General features: G+C 37.9%; 1 protein-coding gene across 1 annotated transcript in view; it reads left to right on the top strand.

Moving 5' to 3' along the window:
- Window positions 1-17,140, top strand: part of TTC8 (tetratricopeptide repeat domain 8) — a 44,622-nt gene extending 27,482 nt beyond the window's left edge. The window contains exons 8-15 of the mRNA XM_082318306.1: window positions 1,763-1,848; window positions 3,824-3,911; window positions 7,692-7,802; window positions 10,008-10,147; window positions 11,457-11,631; window positions 12,963-13,085; window positions 14,859-14,942; window positions 16,623-17,140. Of these exons, the coding sequence (XP_082174432.1) occupies window positions 1,763-1,848; window positions 3,824-3,911; window positions 7,692-7,802; window positions 10,008-10,147; window positions 11,457-11,631; window positions 12,963-13,085; window positions 14,859-14,942; window positions 16,623-16,739 (924 nt within the window). The 3' untranslated portion in view covers window positions 16,740-17,140. The remainder of the gene's footprint in view (window positions 1-1,762; window positions 1,849-3,823; window positions 3,912-7,691; window positions 7,803-10,007; window positions 10,148-11,456; window positions 11,632-12,962; window positions 13,086-14,858; window positions 14,943-16,622) is intronic.
- The last annotated feature ends 6,951 nt before the right edge of the window (window positions 17,141-24,091 follow it).

Raw genomic sequence — 24,091 nt, 5'->3', positions numbered from 1 at the left:
GTAATACCAGCAGAAAGTCTTAACTACTAGCACGGAGAAAGCTGACACTGATAATGCACACAGCCTTTTCAGCCAAACACTTCTTAGAAATGTTGGTAACATTTGTACTATTTTTGGATTAAAATTTTTGTAATTACTTATAAAGTATCAGAAACAGGATTTTCCTATTCCTTGCCTACTTCCTTCATAGGAAAGTATAAAAACAGGACTTAATTACAGAAGCTAACTTCAAAATGAAGTCATGCTTTGTTTCTTGGTGTTAGGAATAAGATCCCAGTAAGAGTTCAGGACCTGCACGGACAGATAAACTGCTGATGTTAGTGTCTACTAAGCCTGAAGCAGTCTTAGTTCCCACTCTCCAATAGCAGCCAGAATTGTTAGCCTTGCATAAAATAGTTATCAGAAGTAATTAGGATACCGGAAAGAAAGCTGAATGTGTAGCTACAGAAGGGATTGTTTTTTGAAATTCAGTCCTTCTTGAATACGTGCCATCAGAGCACTCTAAGGAAAGCTCTTTGAAGCGCGTTATTTGCAGTATGATCCTTACTCATTTTAAGGGGCTGCTCATGCTGCATTAGAAGCAGGTGTGGTATTGGACAGACACACACATTGCTTGTATATTTGTAAACGCAACAAAAGTAACTGATGTTTTAACACCAGCTACTTTCCCAAATTTTCCCAGTACAAAATTGCTTATATACCTTCAGATGAAAGAAAATATTTGTCTGAAAAGGAAACTGATAATTTCTGTCTTGAAGCAAGGTTTTTCCCCATTATAGCTGGAGGTCCAGAGGCCCTGTTGTGCAATTTGCAAAGCCATTAAGAAACAAAGGGCAAACGAGATAAGAGCTGCCATTTGAGGTCTTCAAGGATTCCACCTAACTGGAAGAAATAGTGACTTCTAGAGTTGTAAGCTTTCCTCAGTCTTCTCTCTGCTGTCACAGGGGCAGGGAATGATAACTCTCTCTCTTTGAGGACAGCATCAGTGCAACTCCTTAGCCTGAACTGCTACAGAAAACAAATTATTCTTTCTCACAGAGCCGAAAGAGAGCAACTTGTCTTAAGTTGTCATAGCTTCGCTGACTTTGCTGTGCTATGTCAAATCTACACCCGTTGATTACTTGCAGCTTCATTTTGCTAGCAGGAAGAACAGGAATCAAACCCAGAGGTAGCTGTCACTAAATTAGTCTCTTTCTAGTATTTCAAGTATTCAGATTTTTTTTTTCCTGGAATTTATTGGTTCCTCTGCTACTGACTGGCCAGTATACAGAACTTTTCCATATTGTTCCTAATAGATAGCTAGTTTCCGAGTTCTGTGGTCTGCAAAATGTTTATGAAGACAAAAAAAAGGTCAGTTCTTTGTTATAAAAATGCTGCGTTAAAGCTTTTTAGACTATTTCTGGTGATATCCCTAAAATATAAGTAACAAACGTAGCATGGCTATGATATGTTCTGGGACAAAATGGAATTTCAAAAAAAGGGACACTAACAATTGCTTCTTTGGTAGGTTTTGGTACAGAACAGACATTCTATTTGTTTTAACAGAAATGTTGAAGTTATAGATAAAACATGAAAAGCCATAGATTCTGTTTGTGGTGGCTGATGATAGCACCTTGATTAGCATACCTACTTTTCCAAGTTTACCAGGACCTTCTGTTCAAAATTTTCTCTTTACAAAAATCTTCACATTGTTCACTTCGTTCTTTTTTTTTGTGTAAACATTGAAGGTATTAATGTTAAGATGATGGGTTTGTTTTGGAAGGCTCTAGATTTGGCAGCCCTTGCCACTGAGCACGCACAATTCAAGGACTGGTGGTGGAAAGTCCAAATTGGGAAGTGCTACTATAGGTAAGCCGTTGTTTGTTTCTTCTGTGATCAGTAAGTATGAGTGCATGACCTGAACTGCTGGGTATATTGCGCAATGCTGAACACTGAGAAATAGTTCAGTAAGTATTTAGTTGGAGAGTGCTGTGCTTACAGTTAAATCTCCTTTAATAAGCAAGGAGATTATGTTCAACTGCTTGAGGTAAAGGCATCAACATAGAGTACCTTTAAGTAACTGAATTAGTTGCATCTTCACCTTTGTTAATGTCTTTCCAAGTAGTTGTTTGAAAAGTCAGTAAATAAATGCAAAGAACTATTGTTAAAACAGACCACACAAAATGAATGTTAGAATATTAGCTTGAGAAATTAACTGTCAATGAGGGCTTCAGATTGATGAAATAATAAAAACCGAAATATTCATGTTAGACACTTTCTGCCAGAGGTACGTTGCCCAAGAAGTACCAGTTCCAAAGATGCCAAGGCCTCAGTGCTGGCACCCCGTACCTGAGCATCTGATACAAATGACAATACCCTCGCACTGTGCAGTGCTAACACCTCTCTGAGGAAAGAGTGGCAGCAGTGGGGACGAGAGCTTGTTGCACACAGTTTGGAGTGGTTGCTGAGGATCTAGCTGTGATTGTAACAGCCAGTTCTGCCAAATCAGGTGAAACTCCTCCTGATACAACCCTGCTTCCCATAATTCAAACAAGTACTGAGGCGGCTCCTCCCTTCATTCTTTACAATGTGTTTGTTCCATGAGTGTAAAACATACGGATGCCGTATTGGTTGTTAAGAAACTGAAGCATCATCTACAGTCTTTACAATTCTATAAGCAATTCTTGTATGAACAGGCTGATAATACGAAGCAGTTAGCCCTTTAAAATTCCATGTTGTATCTTGGCTTGAAACTATTGCTTCATTTTAGATGCCCAAACTAATGAAATTCTTCACTATCCTTAACCTTTATTTGACACTCTTGGAAGATTAGACTGATTTTTTTTTTTTTTTTTTTTTTTTTTGGAGCTTAGAGGTCATTCATCACTTTCAGGATTTTTATGAATAGTGTTATAGAGACTAAAGCATCCAAGCAGGCACATGTACTTCCAGGATCCAAAATTACCTTATGTCCCCAGTGGCTGTGCTTCTTTGCTTTGGCTGGCTTGTTCTGGCTGTGTTTTGTGTTTCTTCCCCAAGTGTATGTGCTCTTTGGCTGAAGGAAAGAAAAGGCAATTTGCATATGAGAAACTGTACCTTTTTGCTGTTGTTGAAATGGTACAATCCTCTTAATTTTGTAGTCTATGTAGCATTTATAGATTACTGCAAAATATTCTACAGCAATACTGCAAAACAAATGCTTTTGAGATGAAACAGACTTCTGTGAGGTTCATGTGCCATATACTGCCCCCTCCCAAGCGATCTGCTTGGACAGTCTTAAGCTGTGGTGCCCTTTACAATGCAGCATGTTTTCAACACACAGTTAAATATTTTTAATAGCAGCAACAGAAGTTTCACCATTTCCCATACGAGGCTAGGAGAAAGTGTTTTATAGATGATTAAGCATTCCCTAAACTTTACAGTGGAGAGTATCGACATGATCTTTGCCATGAGTGAGGAAATTCTGCTCCAGAAACATGTGGGTAGAGGTTGAGGCATGACTTTAGCTGCTCATTTTCTACTGTCCATTCTGGACAAAGAGCAGGAAGGAGTCCTATGAAAACGAGTACATCATTATTCAGTTGGCACCAGAAGGCTGCGTGTACAAAAGGGGGCCAAATTTAATGAATTTGCCTTTTTCATGGTTTTGAATGGTTGTCTTTTTAACCTTAATATATTTTACAGCATGTTTTTTGTTAACATGCACACAAATATATGACCTTAAAGTATGCTTTTGGGCAGTTCATGTTTGGTTTAGTGTGCACTGCTTCATTATTTAATAAGCTTTTTTTAAACAAAACAAACCAACAAACATACTCGCTAAATATATCTGTTGTCTCTTTAGGTTAGGATTATATCGTGAAGCCGAAAAACAATTTAAGTCAGCTCTCAAGCAACAGGACATGGTTGATACAATCTTGTATTTGGCAAAAGTAAGTCATAGATTCGCTTGTTTAAGAATGAAGTGAAATTCCAGACTATCCCTGAGAAGTCCATACACCAGAATAGCTGAGTATTGACCTTGATACACCATTAAGTTTAATAATGTGTGATCTCCATATAGACCTGAGGCAATACATGCTAACAGTTGAAATAGAAGTCTATAGTTTACAAAAAGGTTTTGGAGCTTCCAGATTTAAAAAAAAAAACCCTCCTACATTACTGTATTCTTTACTCTAAACTCCAATGCAGGTTATGTAGCTAAAGAATTATTGGAGTTCCAGTATGAAGAACAATGTAGCTATATATGGTCTCCTAGAAAACTAATGCAATAAATCAGTAAGCAAAGAGTGAAGCTCAAAATCCTAGTTTCATAAGCAAAATCAAAACAAAGTGAGCTTAAAGGAAGCAATTGGAGACCTTGAAACAGAGAATGTTCTGTCAAAATAAAGGCATTAAAAGCTTTATAAGAAAAAGTGGCACAGCTAAACCTCAGAATTACTTGTTTACCAGGCTACACATCAGATTCTAAACATTTTCCAAGACATTCAAGAAAAGGTGGCCTGTGAGAAACTAGAACTGCATTTTTCTTCCTCTTGTCCTAGAAAGAGATGAAATCAGTTGCTCTTTTTCAGCTCCCTTTAGGCTAGCTGTCGCAGGCCTATCCAAAAGTCATTACTACTAGTGGGTAATTCAGATATTCATATTATGATACTTGCTTTACCTTTACATTTCTTGAGCAATTTAAGTTTTGTATTTAAATGATCATCATTGCTATCTGGAGACTTGTATTTAATACAGCAGTTGGAGTTAGTTTACTCAATTGAGCTTAGTAATTTTAGATTTCTGTCACTACTGGGAGTCATTCTGTAAAACACATGAGCTACACAGAATGATTAAATTGGCAGAGTAATTGGATTAACAAACAGTGATTCGTTATGGGAGATGTGCATCCCCCCACATCATTACTAGCTCAAGCAGGAGCTGCATTTGAACTTCCGCCTCCCACTCCATAGACCAGCTTGCTCAAGTATAAAGCATCGCACAACATGATTTAGTGACTGTGGGTGGACAGGCAATAGAGTAGGGCACTGAGACATATCTCAATCTGACAGTACTGAAAAGATAAGCCTTGAGTTAAGCAGCCATTAAAAAAAGAATAGGATTGCATCAAGTTCTGTGCAAACAGACCGATACTATGTTACCAATTTGTTTTCTGTTTATATTCACTATTACAACAGCTATCTGGGTTTTTTTTTAAATATTTTCCTGAAAGCCAGCTCTCCCTTGAAATGTAATTTATGACAAGATAAAAGACCAAAAGAAAACTAAAAAAATAAAGAGTCTTTAAAGAAGTTGGGGCTGCTGAGAAGTTACGAAGTGTTTCATGACCCAGAAGAGCTGGAAATGGGATATTTTTACCAGAGATAAGAGAGATACCAAAATGAAAATGGAGCCATTCTGCATTTAGTATCTAAAGCTTAATGACTGTAGCTGTAGTACTCTTAAAGAGCAGGTCTCCCCAAAGCAGCTACGAGTAGGTGGAAGTTGTCCCGCCTATCTTTTAATTTCTTTTGCCACTCATCTGGACAGCAGCTCTACAGTCTGCAGCGATGTTGGACAGTGTGATATGCCACTGGATATGGGAATTACGTAGCAGAGTACTGTGGCTGTGTTGCCTTAGCATAATATTTGCACAGAAGATCTGTAGCAAGTTCATCTTTGGAGTGAACCTCCAGATGAAGCAATAGAACAGACTTGAGTCATAGTGCTCAGAAAAGATACTTCATAAAGAAGCATAAAAAGATAAAAAAGGAGCAGATCTAGTGGAGTTTCCTGTCCTCCATTTTTAAAATTTTTTCCCCTAAGAATATGAAGATAGCTGTGCTTCATAGCTAGATCAGGTCAAAAAACAAGCAAGCAAACAAAACAAAAAAGGAGCTAATTAAAATTTTCTCTCAGTTCAAACAAAGAAAATATGAAATTACTCTTAGGTATGGCAGTGTGCACTGGCTTACTATACATATTTAGGATAAATTGTACAAGTTGCTCGCATAGGTGATACTTGGGAGTAAAACAGCCAGCCAAAGTTCTTCTTAATTAAGAAGTCATACCCAGCTATCATGTATTCTCTTTCATCTTTGTACTTTCCACTGAAACTCTTTACAGAGTAATTTAGTTGTAGAAAACTGTTTCTAGAAGAATATAAGGAGCAGGACAGTCACATCAGAGACAATTATTGAAAGTTTAAAATTTAATGCAGACATAAAATTCATCAGAAACTGCTGCGTGGTTTATAAATGACAAACTATAGCAGATGACTTGAAGTCTGTTTTAAGTACAGCAACATGCCCAAATAGAGGGCATTAGGAATAAATTGTTGATTTAAAGCATATTAATTAATGGTGTCATTAGTGCAGTCCTAGTCTACCAAGTACCACGCCCCCCAAAAAACCCAACCCCCTCAGTCTTTTATTGCTTTTCACAGGAAGGAATTAGTTTCCTAGCTTAATACAGGAAAATCAAGTGACATTAGCAAAATGACTGGAAAAAATTGTCTGTATTTTTTTTCTTTTTACCAGTGATCAACTTGAAATGGCAGTCCCTTTACTAGGAAGGCACTCACAGTCAACAGCTCTTTGACAATTAAGAATGTCACTTGAGTGGCCATAGGAAAGAATTCTTTGCAAATGTCTACAGCAGTATATATCTATAGGGATGCAAATAAAGAACTTATGACTTTAACTAGTATTTTGATTGTTGGCACTCAAAAGTCCATGAAGCTCAAGAGAAGAAGCAGGAAATGTGTTTGGAGGTTTCTTAGGTGTTCAGTTAACATTGATTTTTTTTTTTTTATATGGCACCACAAAATATTTGCATCAGGATACCAGTCACAGATTCTTTCCCTTTTTTAGTCATATCAAGTATTAGCACTATTTAATGTAATATTTCTCCAACAGGAGCACTCAAAACACTTTTCCACTCTGTGGGAGACAGATTAATCACTCTAGCCATCTCATTTCCCAAAGTAGGTGTGCAGGGTTTTTTTCCTTTGCTGTAGCTGTATTTACCATACCTCACAACAGGAGGACTTTACAGTTGTTCTCTCAGACAGCTGCAGAGGTGGTCTCTATCAACATGTTGGTGCCCTCTATCCAATTCTCACACAACGTTATCCAGATCACACGTTGTCATAATCGACACAGAAGCCAAAATCAGAGAGACCAAACTGCCCTCTTTCTGTTACGGGATTTTATTGTTTGTGACAGGAGAGATTGGCAGAGCAGTAGGGAAATTTGAAAGTGTCACTGCTCTGTGACACTCTTTTACTTTGAGAAAGTAAAATATTTTGTTATTCCAGCACTATCAACCTGAATATCCAGTTCTTTCAAGCCTAAATATAAGTTTTTTGAAATATATTAAACAGGAAAATATTCAAGGTGATACCTTCACCTCTGTGTCAAAGTATATTATCTTGATATGATAATAAATAACAAGTTACTTTTTTGGTTTATTAGTAATGTCCAGATGAATTAATAATGTCTAGATGATATGCATGCAAATTTAATTATCTTAATTAGTCTGTTTTATCTTCATTAGAGAGATTTATGCAGTATTCACTCCATTATTTTCCCAGTATTATTCACCATCTCAGCTAATGGTTTACTGCATAAAGGGAGGTGTCATCCCTTTTATTTATCTCCCTTGTTAAACAGCAGTACAAGTATAAAAGTCAGACATTTGACATTTATATACACTTTTTATTTGCTTAGGTGTATTTGCGCTTGGATCAGCCTGTAACAGCTTTGAACCTTTTCAAGCAAGGGTTAGATCGATTTCCTGGAGAAGTGACTCTTATTTGTGGAATTGCCAGAATCTATGAGGTATGCACCCACCATGCAGTCCTTATTGTGGCCAAGGTTAGCTGCCTGAACAAGAAAAAAGAGCCAATAGTTGACTATAACTGTAAGGTCATCAAAAATTAACTACACTGATTTTCAGTGTCACTAATGCAAAACAGGTAACATTACACAAAGATACCAAAGTAATGTCAGGGGAGGCTTGCGGGCTTATTTGTTTAAATGGTTAATCGCACTAGCGAGATCCTATTTAACCTTAACACACAGAAGCAAGTCCACATTAATCAAGTGGTCTAGATGTTGTCCATGTAGCTAGGTCTACTTTATGTATGTTTCATCATACTAAAACTGCTCAAGTCACCAACAGCCTGCTAGCAGGATTAAACAGCAAAATAGTCTACTCATCAATGTTGTCTTTATTAGCACTATGTGTTACTGTTAGTTTCTTAAGCCAGTGAGAACAGTTGGAATGTGAATGTTTCTTAGTTTAGGAGATAGATGTTATTTTAAGTAGGATTAGTTTTAAAGTAGTTTCATTTTAGCTTGCTAACCTTGCTAAAATGTATTTTGTATTTTAAAAATGTGTACTTTCATGTCAAACAGTGGACTTAATATTGTTTTTCACTGAAAGTTGGTAATGATGCTATTCCAGAACAAATGTTCTAAACAAAGTCATGATTTTTTTTTTTTTTTTGTCTAAATTCATACTTGGCATTCTTTCCTGTTCTCATCATTCTCATCTAACCCCTAAGCATTAATCCATTTTCATATTAAATCCTTTTTCTCCTTCAGCAAGAAAGAAAACAGCAGCATAATTTTTGGAGGCTTTTCTTTCTGAATTGTTAAACAGTTTTTAATATGGATATTATTTTGCAGAACCATACATAACATTGCATAACCCTTTAAGGAAATATTAAAGAGCAGCATATAGTTGACAGGATCTAGTTTTGTGCTGACACCTGAGTGCGGGATTATAGCTTCATTAGCAAAGACTTGTACTGCAGCACAGGGCTGTTCTCATTACATAGACTCACAAGTGGAATACATGCATCAGGCATCTTAATCAGTGCTTTTCTTCTCTGTCGCTGCCTTTTGACAGTAGGAAGAGTTGTAGACCTTTTTTGGTTTTAAAAAACACATTATTTTTAAAGGGACTGCTTTCATCCTATTTCCTTTAATCACAGGAAATACATTTTTTCATAGCTAAATATGCTATGAGGTATATGAGGTTAAGTAAAAGCTTATTCTTTAGTCATGTTGAGAGTACAGCATATCTACAGCACACAGGTAGAAATTATTCCTCTCTAAACAGAGAAATGTGGTTTGATCTTTTGATTTATTTTCTTCTGATAAGGGGTAGAGTCCTCTGGTGACTTGCGCTCCTCAGAAACAGTGTGATGTTGTTTACAGCAATGAGTTCACCCTAATTCATCTTCCAAGTAGCATACATCCAAGCATATATTTTTATACAATATAGTTCTCTTAACTGGCATATCCTAGCTAGCACAAGTTTTGGTAATACATCTGTGATTCCTGTTTTCAAAGGCATGTAATAATTCTTCATATAGAATCACAGAATCGTTTAGGTTGGAAAAGACCTTTAAGATCATCAAGTCCAACCGTTAACCTAGCACTGCCAAGTCCACCACTCAACCATGTCCCTAAGCACCACATCTACCCGTCTTTTAAATACCTCCAGGGATGGGGACTCAGCCACTTCCCTGGGCAGCCTGTTGTGTTCAGAGCAATTCATCAGTTGACTTACAAAGCATTGAAAATAATTGAGACATTGACTGGGGAAATAAGTCTACTGTATGTTACCATACTGGGAAACCGACTGCACAGTACTGTCTATCACAAGTCATTGTGCAAAAAGTAGCAAACGTCTATTGCACATGCTAAGCTTCTGACCAATCTTTTTTTTTTCTAAAAAGTAAAAAACAAATAAATTTCTTTTTGTAACAATGGCGTAGAGTTAATGACAGGTACAGCTAGCACTGATAAATTAATATGCTTTCTTTTTGTGGATGTGTGTGTCGCTTGTGAAGATGCCCATCGGTGATGTTGCATTGTACGATGAGAGAACTCTAAGAGCATACATAATTAATCTCAGTTAAATACAGTACAGCGCATAGATAAAGCACCCAGTAGATTGACATTTTTATAAGTTTTATGATAAAAATCGGTGATAAATAGTAGAATTAACCTGAATTTTTTCCAATTGTGTAGGAAATGAACAATATCTCCTCGGCTGCAGAGTACTATAAAGACGTCTTAAAGCAAGATAATACTCATGTGGAAGCCATTGCATGCATTGGCAGTAACCATTTTTATTCAGACCAGCCCGAGATAGCTCTGCGGTTTTATAGGTATCTACACTTGTGGGAAGGGAGGGGGAACTGAACGTGTGGGAGGATACTATAAAGGGTTGATTTTTGTAATGCTGATAGCAAAAAAAAAGAACATTAGGAGATTGGCATGGGAGGATGATGGAGCATTTGGACAAATAGCACCATGAAATCAGCATACCAACTTACGTATCTTCTCAGCCAGTGATAATTACATCTCTCTCTCAAATAAAATTTGTCATCGTTACATGCGGAGCATGTAGAAGTATCAACAAAGGTTATCAAAACAGTTATTATTTGATTAATAAACAAGAAATGATGTTTCACAGCATGTGGCAGTTTGAGAACACTGGACCTTAGTCTCATTTTCAGTTGCATTCAGAAGGTACATGGACTTCCTATTTAGCCCTTTGAAAAACTCCACCTGAAGTCACGAGCAGTTGTGACTGCAAAATCCCTTATTTGAACATTGGCTGGGGCTCCCCCATGTTTTACTGAAAGCAATGAAAAGATAGCGTTAAACAATGCTGCTTGCTTTTTATTTCAGTACAGTCAGAGTGCAAAGAAGCCTGACTTATAGAATCATAGAATTGTTTAGGTTGGAAAAGACCTTTAAGATGATGTTCTTAAGTCTAAGAGCAGATTAAGTCAATATAAGCACTACCATCTAATTTCTGTTGGACCTGAGCTCTTTTATCCTTTAGGTTCAGAAATTCACAGCCATACTGCAGACAGCAGCCCTCTTTTTCCCTGGCCCTCTTAGCATATCTGTTTTTTCTATAAATATTAATAAACAGAATTTTTATAAAACATCTCCATTCTAAAAGACACATTAAACAACATCAATTTGAATAAAAATCTGAGTTATGCTTCAAATGTAAGATTAATGTAGATTCATATACTAGATGTACAAGTACTGATTAGAGCAGTGCTGAAGGACAGGAATCAAGCAAAAAATTGAAGTCTGAAGAGTTATAAAAAGTAACTGCAACAAATTACAGCTTGATTGAGATTGAGGGCTGGAAAGAGGAAATGGAGAAAGTCTGCATACGGCTCTGTCTTACAGTAAAGTCAGATCACGTGGCGCAGTCAAAAAGACAGAAGTTACCCAATTAACACGAAGACTGCTTTGCACAGCTTTGATTCTACTAATCAAAAATGCCCTGCACTGCCCTTCATGAAACCTTTGCCAAGCGTAAGACTTAACACTTGGTTATTACACCCTCTCAGAACAGGGAGAAAGGAAGAGAGAACTTTGTCGTTTAGAACAGAACTCTTATGTGAGATTAATCTAAAAAATAAATTAAAGAAATATTTTCTTTCAATCTAGACGGCTCCTGCAGATGGGTGTTTATAACTGCCAACTTTTTAACAATCTGGGCCTCTGTTGCTTCTATGCCCAGCAATATGATATGACACTATCTTCATTTGAACGTGCACTGTTTTTGGCTGAAAATGAGGAGGAGACAGCAGATGTGTGGTACAACTTGGGACACGTGGCCGTGGTATGAAAAATATTAACAACCTTTCTGAATAAATATAATTTTACAAAAACTGGAAAAAGAATAACTAGGAAGGAGTCATTGCCCTACTTTGAAATATGAAACACGATAGTGTACAGGATAAAGTGCAGTACAGATTAAAGGTTTATTTGCACTTCAGTAGAGAGGAGGAGACAAAAGAAAAAAGTTCTGTACATCTTCACAGAATGTGGCTTTCTCCTGCTAAAAGATGCTCCCTCCCCACTGTCTTTAACCTTCCCTTCCTTCTGAAAAACTGCAACATGTACCAGCCCTTGAAGGCCTTTGCTGCAATGCAAGCTAATTTGACAAAAAAAATTGAATTCGGGATATTTTTCTCTGACCTGTTGTTTGTGTTACATGGAGCATTAGACCGAGTCTGTTGTCATAAAAATACATATGAGCAGCATGTAGCAGACACTAAAGTACTATGTATCTCATAGTTGGGAAGGCATGTTCCTCTGTCTTACAGGCATCTATAGAAATACTGTGTAATTGTGTGATAAAGTTTGTTAAATTTCTGCACTAATTGGCATTCATTGCCCATTTTTGCAGGTGTTCTTCCAGAAATTGTGTTAGATTTCTGTTCAGTTGCATGCCCAGAATAAGGTTACTGAATAAAGTTTTTGACAGCTTTCTAATATGAGGTGTCTTCAAATGCTGATTATGATTTAACTTAAGTCAGAGAGAAACTCGACTGTTCATCTTGATTGTACTGCAGCTAGGATAAACACGTTAATTTATACTGCATAAAACATTGAAATTTGAACTGATGTGCCTATATTTTTCAGCATTTGTCACTTTTAATGTTTCACCTGATGCTGTATCAGTGTTGATCAACACACTAGAGCATTAAAGAGTAGTCAGCTGCTCCATACAAAGAAATTAATCTCCCTTAATTTTTATCTTCTAAAAACTAGGCTTATATGTGACTTTTTTTTTTAATCTGTGTCGAGACAGAGAGGCAAGATGACTTCCCCTATGGAGACATCTCTGTTTTTCTTGCCCTACTATAGACAATAGCGGAAAGCGTAGTCTTTAGATGACACTTTGGTCATCTAAAAGTTAAATTAGATGAAGTGAATATCTCTTGGAGCATGGACGTTTGTACTGGAGAGAAACGATTCTGTCTGGAGGAAGAATAAGAAGCAAATGAGAGGGTCTGGGAAGAAATCACATATGGTTCTGATCAGTGTGTTTTTATTGTAATTTGTATTCCATGGTAGTACATATGGGTGAAAAGATACCCCAGACAACAAAACAGATGCATGTTGTTTCCAATCTTTTCACAAATTAAAATACAATCTTACTTTTAGGGGATAGGAGACCTGAATCTGGCTTACCAGTGTTTCAAGCTAACATTAGTCAACAATAATGACTATGCGGAAGCTTACAACAACTTGGCTGTGCTGGAAATGCGAAAAGGTCACGTTGAACAGGTTGGTGTTGAATCTCAGCCCAGGCAGAATGCTTCCTTTGGCCCTTTTATACTTAAGAAACATGTCATTTCCCTGAGGTGGAGGCACCATATGAACATCTAGGTTACTATTAGAGGCAGAAAACATGGATAGCTGATGCATGTTTCAGTGTAACCTCCACATTGTCATGCCATCTCCCATTAAACTGCTTATTCTTAGGCATATCCAAATGGTTCATCAAAGACAAACAAGGTTTACAGTGACTTTGCAGTTGTTGAGATCTTTTTTCTAAATTGATACCCAAAACAAAACCCATCAGTCTGGAATCATCACTTAAATTACAACTTTGACTAGATATTCAGTTTATAAATGTAGATAATATACTTGTGTTGGGTGGCAGAAGACAGCAATCAGATCAGCTCTTAAAAGATTTCTTTCAACAAGGAGATTGCTTTAGAATTTTGTCCCAAAGCAGCAGGTTCTTGATAAATACTTTTGCATCAGCAACCTTGGTGGTTCGTCTTACCTAATGTGAGTAATATGTATAGTGGACTACATACATTCATTTTTTATACACATGCAGGGAAAATTAGTATGCATTTGTTGGACAGTTTGAACTACTGAGGGCTTGTTTTAATCCTTATGGGAGCAAGCCTGTTTTGATGGATTCATATATACATCAGAGAGCTACAGTATGATATAAAGACTTACAAATACCTTTTTGAAGAGCAAATTCTCAAAGCTAACTTTATTCAGATAACCTAGCAGTTACCATGGAAACACTGAAATGAACCCAGCACTGGATGTTTCCAGTGGCAAATAAACTTCAGGTTTAGTTTCAGTTTCATAATCAGTAAATTTACAGACATTTAATTCCGAGGTGGACCTTACATCCAGTAGTGGAGGTTGTGATTGATAATACTTAGCACTGCAGAGCCTTTCCATTATAATCACTTCCTGTCTATTTTAGTTTTTAGCTTAAAATTTTCTATTTTCTTCTTGTATCACATGTATAATTAAAAATCAGGATCATCATGGCAATAAAATTATGCACAGAAGACTAAAAAATGTGAAGATATTTTGCTTATCTTGGATTGTATTTCACAATGTTCTTTCATAAGTACTGTTGCATGAACTCAGAGTTATCAGATTTAGGGAGTTGAATAAGTTCTTAACTCTGCCTTCCCAAACAGTTTACAGATGCTTTTGCTTTTAAAAGATCACATTTTTTCCCCTGAAGTTCTTGTAAAAGCGTTCACAAGTTGACCTTAATTTTGTGTTGGATTTACAGCATGAAAATGCACACTCTGATACTCAATTTTTCATTAGCTTTTAATGCTACTGTTTTGCTAGTCAGAAAAAAAGTTAATTTTATTAAAAATTTTGAGAATGAAAACTGTCATTTTTATGATAAAATTCAAGTTTTCAGGGATGCTTAAGACAGTGCTGTCAGAGACAACAGATAAATACAGTGGGGTGGGACTTTAAATAGTTTTTTTTTAATTAATGTGTTCTGTTTGGTGTTTAGGACAGAATTGCTTAATTGAGTAAGTGCCAACATGTTTTTTCTGACTCAACCAAGAGTCTTATTCATTTCAATGCTATTAAACTGTATTATGCCTAAACATACTATTGGTGTAACTCATACATAGTTGGAGATGGCTTTCTTAGTAAAGGCATAGTAAAGAAAACACAGGATGATTTCTTTTAAGAATGATGAAAATTGCATTAGATTCTTGTTACCCTCCCTCCCTCCCAGATTTCACGATATCTTTTTTTTCTTTCTCTACATAGGCAAGAGCTTTGCTGCAGACTGCTTCATCTTTAGCACCTCATATGTATGAGCCCCATTTCAATTTTGCAATACTCTCAGAGAAGGTAACGCATTATCCTATTCTTGTAATCTAAAAATTGAGCCTTGGTGGGGCAGTTGGGTTTTTATTGTTATTACGGAGAATTCCAAATAGGTAAGACAAAAGAACACAATGCATAAACACAAGGAAAACTAAAGTTACATTTTCATTTTAATACCCAGAAGCTTTGTGTGTAAAAGCAGTCATTCAAATGTTTGCTTTTGAGAATAAGCGAGGCCAACTAGCTATAAAGTAATGTTGTTATTTTCCAAATGCCCAGAAGATGAACAACCTGTTAACAATTACATCTACAGTCTTTACAGTCATTGGCTTTTTCAGAATGTGAAGTGAAGTAGTATCATATGATCTATCAGTAATTATAGAAAGAATATCATTTATTCATCCCATGATCTTACTGATCTCAAAAGGGAAGTCTGTTCTTCAGCTTTACAACCTTTGAATTTTGTGTGTTAATAATTTCTTTCATACACAGTGTGTCAAACACTGAATTAACACTGTGTCCAACATTCCTGTTAATAAGGAGAAACTTGTAGAAGTCCTTACATTTTTCACAAGAAAAAATTGCTCCTTTGCTTGTGCCTACACCTTCAAGATTCTGTTATGAGTCTGTGTTGTGTGGGCAGCCCAACTCCTACAGATACTAAAGTACATGCGTCAAGGGGAGAACAACCCATTAATTTGTAAGTGTATCCTTTCCATTGTGAAACATAAGATGGTTTTGAATAATTGCATTCTGTACTTACCGATTAAGGAGTAAATCCTAGCCTGCAAATGTCTTGTTATGTAGCTTTTGCACAAAGAACCTGCATAGGTTGTGGGAGAAGACAGATGGCCAGATCAGCTAGCTGTTGATGCAGTGTGATAACACAATCCTTAGATTCAGTGTAAGGCCATGGTTTACAAAACATAACTTCCCTGGCCAGGACTCTGGTTTCTTCCCCTTCAGAGACTTCTTGCTGCACTGAAGCTCTGTGTTGACTGATGCACAGGCAACAGGGGCCTCCTGCTGACACTTGCCACAGCCTCTTCCTTTCCACCCGGGAGCTATCACTTTTACTAGGTGTGCTCCCAAACACTTGGGTTCTTTTTGCTGAACCCACTTTCTGAGATGCTCTCCTTACATACACTTCCTCCTTCCAAAAAGTGATGGCTATTTAGGAAAAAATAAAGTTCCCGAAGTAGGGAACAATGTGGGAACATACTTCTAAAAGCAGCAGAGGAGCAACATCAGCTCTCTAAGACTGTTGTGCCTCTCTGAGGAAGCAGGAAATCACATGGAGTTGCAGCTTTTACAGAGGCCTGATTGGTTGTGTTTTGCCTGATTATACAACAGCAATTCTATGGAGTTTAAAAACAAATCTTCCATTTTTTATTCCTCCTCACTTCAAGCACTGGGCATGGTGTACCTTGTTGTCCATTCTCCAAGAAGTCAGGTGGAATGGGATATAAAGTTACTGTCTTGAAGCATCCCTCCCATTAAAATCACATTTCTGTCTTCTCATCCCTTGATGTAAGGGGGACATAACCCTGAGTTCAAAGCCTCCATACTGACTGTTTTATTTGTTCACTTTCAGGACCAGCTATGTTTAAACATTCGTGAGCATCAGAAATGTACCGCACAGAATATATGATACAAATACCGCAGTGCTTGGATTTACAAAATTAGTTTGTGTGTTTCTTACAGGTTGGAGATCTTCAGAGGAGTTACACAGCTGCTCAGAAGTCAGAAGAAGCATTTCCAGGCCATGTTGATACACAACAGCTCATCAAACAGTTAAAACAGCACTTTGCTATGCTCTGATGAGCATATTTTTTATTATGTAAAAACAGTTAGCCAGAGCATATGTCCCATACATCTTTTTGAAAATACTAGCTCAAAGCAGATAAACTATACTTAATGCATTCCTGTGACAAAGCCTGTGTTACTTTGAGTAGCAGGAAAGGTTTAAGAGTCCTATAGTTTCTGTCATCTTAAAACATATCACTTGCAGCTAGAACACATGTTGCAACTACATACAGCAGAGATTACAGGAATGGCAGGATATTGCCAGTATGACAACGTTGAAATAGTTGTCTGGTATATGAGCAAGTAAGACTCCATTTAATGAACATTCTAAAGGTTTTTTTTTTCTGACTTTTCTGCAGAAAAACATGGTTTTAAATATTCCTGTGTGACATTCTGTCAAGTAACGCAGAGTAAGAGTACTTCCTAACTTGGCTTTTGATAGTATAGTTTCTTACTGAATGTTAAGCTTTAAAACTAAAATACCTAAAAAGCATTTAAAATACATATGTAAAGCAGAAGTTCTTATATTCCTTGTTGTACTGTATGAATTAAATAAATTCCAGTTTGTATGGTTTGTCTCATTTGTTTATCTAAGTTAAAATTACATCCTTATTGCCATGAAAATTAGAGTCAGCGATCTTAATGTATTTTGAAGGACTCTGCAGAACTGGTACAAAAGAGCATACATATGTGTGTTCCTCTCTACCCAGATGAGAGTTTATTCTTTATCTCAGTGAGGGAAAAGGGTATTTAGAAACTTGCAGAGTTAATTACTAATAACTGAGAACAAGGCACTGATTGGGTGGTTACCTGTGCTACCACATAAGCACTGTTGCTAAATAAAAATTAGGATCATCCTAACTACAAGAATGCTACTAATAGCAATAAACAAAGACTTTCTCTCTGTCATATATCTTTGTGTTCTAACTAAAAGGGATAAATTTGCATGATTTCCCAACTTGACCTTTTTAAAAGACCTTTAAGAAATGTGGGATGTTAAGGCATTCTGAAATGGCACATCCTGAAACAGGCCTTTAAAATCTTTTCATGTTTCTGTGATATATTAAGGGATTATCTTGGCTTAGGGAGCAACCCTAAACATGCTTAGGAATATGATGTCTTCCTTTTTACCCTTCATTGCCTCCCCACCCTCTTCTTTGTATGACTGTTGTAGCTGGTGAAGGCAGACGCTGGGGAGCTTGGAGAGGTGTACCCACAGGCTCCCCCACAGAGCAGTCTGTAGGTGACAGTCAGAAATACTGTCGTTAACTGGTGTCCCATCGTGTTGTGAAACGCAAAAGCGTTATTGGCTGAATAGATGCAGCATCTTTAATGGAAATTTTATTTTCTCCAGATTGATCTTTATATTGTTGGAAATTTGTCACAAACTAATAAAGAGAGAACCTTAGTTATCAGTAATTTTCATTACCTAAATAAGATTTTACTTTCTGCTAAAAAGGAAGAATTTACAGGGAAGTTTCATCCTTTGATCTACTGTACTTACGTCTTCCCAGTTGACAGTGCTAAACTTAGGAAGCTACCAGAAAAGAAAATGTTTGTCTTAGCAGTTTAAACACAACTGTTGAGAATTTTTGAATGTCATATTATTAACTCAAAGTATTTTTAAAATTGCATAGTAAATAAGATTATTTCTACATGAACTGGAACAGAAACTAGTAATACAACTTCAGTTTTTAATCCAGTGTGGCAGCTTAATAGTTCCTCATAGGTGCTTATAAGATCCCACTTACTGTGACCACTGGTCAAGTTAATGATCTGAATAACTGCTTTTTAGCAAACAGTACTCCTTAGAACGTAGATCCAGCGTGATTATTCTTTTAATATTGGGGGATGAGTGGAGAATGAAAGGGAAAACGCCTTATGTTTTCCCCTTGAAAGGCAAAACGCCTTACCACCTTATGTGTGGTAAGGAATGCTTTACACAAGATGCTTGTGCAAATTAATTATAAAAAACCCCACCACCTCACAGACAAACACACAAAGGTCTAAATAAGGATTAAAACCTGTTTAGCTCCCTAATGTGCAGCATCTGCAAGCCATTCCAGATTTATTTTACATGGTGTATTTTGATTACCCCAAAAGGCAGCAGCTATTTGCTTGGTCGACCTTTCATCCCCCGAAGCAAGGGTACAACAGTGTTTTTTTCACGACTAGCATACGTACAAATGAAATCAAATGTGGTAATGAGAAGAGCACCACAGTGAAACAACAGATGAATGAGCAGGCTGTTTGCCGTGGAAGAATCTCTCGATTTTGTTGTATGTTAATTCGGTGCAAGCTCCACCGAACAGATGAATCGGCAGGCCCTGGGGCAAACCGCCTTCAGTTGATTGAGGACGACACAGTACAACACAGGGCATCTGTACTCCTCTCTGCGGTAGGATCATGTTAGGACGGTGTGACCTTAATATTGCAAGCTGCATTTCTGTAACGTAGAATTCATTTTTCCTCTAACCTGTAGCACAGCCTCAGCTACGTCCAGCCAGCCTTTATAAAGCCCCTTGGGAGTGGGAAACAAAATACAATGAAAAAACAACACAATTTTTTAATCGACAGGGGAGGTGGTGTCCACAGCAACGCTGCCTGGAAGGAAGCTCAAAGCAGGTTGCTGGGCTGTGTCCGTGCAGGAAAGGTCTGTACAGTTTATGGCTGTTACCACCAATTCCAGTCAGTCTTCTGACCGGCCCTCTTGCTGGGGTCTTTCTGATGAATGAATCCATTTAAAAGTTGATAACGAAGGGTTAGCTTATTAATGGATTTTGATCATTTTGCAAGACGTTATAGCCACAGCACCAGCTCCAAAACTGTGGCTGAAATTAATCAGAATTCAGTTAAGGGTTGTGGATGATTTTGGCTGCAAAAAACATCCTCAGAGGTCGCTGGGCAGTACAGGAGCAGTTTGCCACTAGGTGCCAGTTCAGTCACTGTCAGACTTTGGCTAATGATCCCATTTTGTTGTTGCTGCTGCTGGTGGTGGTTTTTTTCTTTGATTGCTTCCTATCTTTGTAGGCCAGAGGGAGAGATGTTGGGGTCATTCCGTCTGATCTCTGATATGAAATAGGCCAAACATTTTAAGCCAGGAGCTCTTTTTAATGAACCCAGTTTGTGCTTGCTAGCAATTACCTGCCAGAGCAGCAGCAAGTTTTGGTACAAAAAAGCTACAGCATCTTCTGTGAAAGATTTTGTATTTAGTCACTCTCACTACCATATGTTTGTCTCCTTTCTGATGGATGATTTCAAGCTCATTCGTGCCCCCCCTTCACCCGCTGCTCAGCCGGTGGGTGCTCGTTATACCCCAGCACCAGCAGCTGAACCTTCGTTAGGATCTGCCACAGCTGAGCAGCACCATGGCCGTTTGGCCTCCTTTAGGCAATACCTACTTTGCCTCTGTCACCAGAGCTGTCACTGGCATCTGTGATGGTTATTTTTGACCAAATACACTGTTTCCCTGCCACAGAGAGCATGAAATAGAGAGCTTAGAAGAAACCTTCGCGTCAACCCACTTGTCCACACGAGGACATGCCGTTTTACTCCAAACGGCAAGGAGCGGTTGCTGGGAAAACCTACTGGCAGGTATCAGCTATGCCCCTTCGGCAAGGGCAGAAGTGGACAGTCTGAAAGGCAGGTCAAAAATCAGTTCAAGACAAGGGCAGGGGAAAAGCAGCTGCCTACCAGGAAACTAAAAAAGCCGAGTAAAAGGCTTTGTGGGATCCCACCCTGTTCTCGCCTGCTCCGGAGGAAGTCTCAGAATTGCCATTTTAGCATGTTTCCAGATGAGAAACATTTTCTATTGCACACAGCAATATAAAACGTGGCGCACGAAGCCCCTGTGGAATCAGACTCAAAGAAAGGGTGAGCTTTTGTCAGAGGGCCAGGACAAGAGGCAGCTCACACAATTTTCTCTGCTTGTTGGAATTTATTTAAGGTCTGGGGCTGCTGCGAACTTGCAGTTCCCGGCAGATGCCTGTGTGTACACACACTGTAATTTTGCACTGCCAAGCTCTGCAGGCCACAGAGCAGTATTTTACTGATATCCCAGCCGTCACTAGGAACAAGCAAACAGATGGCTGGTGTAGAATGCAAAATGCCCCTTTCTCTATAAATAAAAACAAAACTAAGTTTCTCTTTGTGCCTTAGAAGATGAATGAAGCAAAAGCCAAGAAATCCTGATATTCAAGTCATAGACAGACTTGCGTCTCCAGTCATTCTCCAATAGCATTTTAATTCCTATGCTGGTAAGATAGTCGTGTTACGAATTTCCCTATTCACATTTGCAGAGTTTAGGAGTGCTCAGAAGCTGCAAATGCTCAGAAGCATCTGTAAGCAGGTGAAATCTGGGAGATATGTCACCAGAGAAAGCAGTTTTTGTTGCAAAACTATCAAGTACGCATACCCTGAGTTACGCTGAATAACTGAATGATCCGTACGAGTACTCGATTTACCTTCTCCTTTCTGTTGGTTTGTTACAGCAATTGCTTAGTGCACAGTCTTCTCTCTTATGTTTAGTTTACAAAAGGCTCGTAAAGGTTTAGCTGAAAAAGACTTCCTAGTTAGATACTAGATCTGTATAGAATATGTAAAAAAAAAAAAAAAAAACCAAATCAATGAATTTATAGTAAAAAGCTCTCTTCCCAACACATAATGCGTTACGTTTAATTGTGTATGTGAATCTATCAGCACATACAAATGTGGGGGTTTCCCCCATTTCCTGGTTGCTTTTTGACAGGTGTTGCCAGTGAAACCGATTACATTGCTTCAAAGGTAAGTCTTGAAGCCATTAGAAATGAGATGCAAGAAGAAACAGCAGGATGCAAACCTTGCTCAGCACTATGGAAAGGGCAAACTCATTAAGAGCCAGGAAACTTGGTTCCAGCAAGTAGACCACCCCAGCAATTTAATCTCATTTTTACATAGCCATAAAGTAATTGCCAAGATTTTACGTTTATAGCTTTGGTGTTATTTTATACTACTATCAGTTCCATATTTTGCCAAGTCTATATCCTATAATAATGTCAAGCATCTTTAAAGCTATTATACATGTTAACTAATTAATCCTTACGTACAATAAATTTAGATCATCCTAACCAAGGGTCCTAAAACCTTTGATCAAGAGACTCTGGTCTATTTTTATATGAGATACTGCACAAAAGCTAATTTAGGAATGTAACCCTAGACTATTTTTATTCCTGTGAATTACCATAAGCCAACAGTTCAGGGTTCAGATAAAACCACGATCTTCTAGAATACATGGTCACTGATTTTTTTTTTTTTAATTGGTAGAAAAAAACCAGATGCACATATCTGTCCCAGCTTTTAAGGATGTAATTGTTGGTTATTCCAGAGATACTGATGTGGGAGGCCCAGTAGAAAAACTTTAAAAGCTTCTGACTTCTGCCTGCAATCCTGCAATGTCTAAAGGATAGGCTTAAAATGCTGTGTCATTACTAAGCATTTATTTAGTATGGTATTAAATGGTAGCTACTTGGATGTACACAAGATTTAAAATTGAACATAAATCCTGGGAAGGCAGGCTAATAAGCAGAGATCACAAGCCATGCCAAGGTCATATACTAAAAACCTCTGCAGTATAACAGGGATATCATTACTACCTATGTGCAAGACATCCACAAATAGCCTATGTCTTCAAATCAGGCAGTAGCTGTAGACAGCGAAGGAAATAACTCTCCAAGAGTTTCTCAGACCCCAGTCTAACTGAACACTGGGAAAGGTGGGTGGAATGGGATATCTGGTTTTGCAAGGGTAGGTATATGTACATTTGCAAAATGAAGAAAATTAATGGTAAATAAACATAATGTGGCTACTTATAAATGACTGAGGTAATGTATACTTTGCAGCCGCACCTATGATAATCTTTATTACCTTTATTAGCAGATGTGTATATATTTATCAAACAGACAGCAATTGCAAGCAAAGCTCAGAAACTTTCAAACCCTGGCATTATGTGACAGGTCTCATACTGTCTACCTGAATACAACATCACCTTTAAAGAAAAAGTTAGACATACTCAGCAATCTTGAGAAGTGGTTCTAATGCAGCTGAAGCTTCAGATGCTCCAACGCCTTTAAAAACAAAACCCAACACCACCAGAACAGATGCCTTTCCTGATTGATAGATCAAAACTTAAAAAAAACTTAAAACAAAGCTTGAGTAATGACAGATATTTGATTTTGAAGGGGAGGGAGACTTGTTTCTTGGGGTAGCCCATGACTCCTGTCACATCATCACCTGTAACTCCGTATCATGTTATCTTGGTGGACCCTACTGTGCTGCAACATAAGTCAATGACATGATGTAAGGTAACATACGTTGCAAGCAAATTCCTTTCTGGCTAAATACCTGTCACTTCTGGGCAAACAAGGTAATTGAGGTGCAAATCTCTTGAATGAGGAAGAGTAAGGGAAAACCTGCGAAGTGTTATATGGATTGCAAACAATATTCTCATGTTATACTAAGAGGCACCTCTGGGTCTCTTGGAGATTTCCACCTAGCAGCATAGCCGACTTTTCCAAGATTAAGTTCTGTTGCAGCACAATAACATTTATAACCACGTGCAAACAGACAAACTTCACCCATACAGGTCTATTCAAGCATCCTGAGGAAAAATAAATGCTCTTGTTACATGGGATTTTAAAATGTACATACTATAAACAAATTCTTCCCCCTCTGGAAGTCCCACTTTAGCTCAGGTTTAAAACAGCACAGCAGGTAGTTTAACAGGCCTCAAATTGTTTGTGGTTTACCATAAATCTATTGGTCTTTAAGGAGTCCGCAGAGCGCAGGGAAACGTCGTGCTGCTGCACTCCTGGGAGCAGTGCCGTCCTTGTCTTTGTGACCATGCACGGTTGAAAGTCAGTGCTAGGCACGGTCATAACATTTTTCTGCCCCTTCAGGAGTTCATATCACTGGACATGCTGAGTATAACAATTTTGTTTTAACAATAGCAAAGGAGCTAGATATGAGAAAGACAGACAAGTGCTTCTTTCATGGTCTGTTTTCCACACATATCCACAGCAGGTAGTCAGTGGGTGCTTCCCATCAGTTGATTATACCTGTAGTAGAACAACTTTTTTCATCACTTCTAATTTCAGGGGTTTGTACCAATGTTTTCATCTCTACTTAGGTGATGAAACTGCTTACAGCAGAGAAACAGTAGATATGATAGTCCCTCATAGCTGCTGAGAAATGAGAGCACTCTCAGGCTGGGTACATCTCACCAGGCAAAAAGAAACCAGCCATCCTGTGGTGCTCCCAACCACAGTCGGAGCATATAGCATCTCCAGTCAGGTTTTGATTAAGCTTTAAGCAGCTAAAGATACACTTGATAA

This window comes from Platalea leucorodia, assembly GCF_965183815.1.
Source record: "Platalea leucorodia genome assembly, chromosome: 7".
Lineage (NCBI taxonomy): Eukaryota > Metazoa > Chordata > Aves > Pelecaniformes > Threskiornithidae > Platalea > Platalea leucorodia.
Note: the sequence above shows the minus strand (reverse complement) of the source record. Positions and strands in the feature narration are given on the sequence as shown.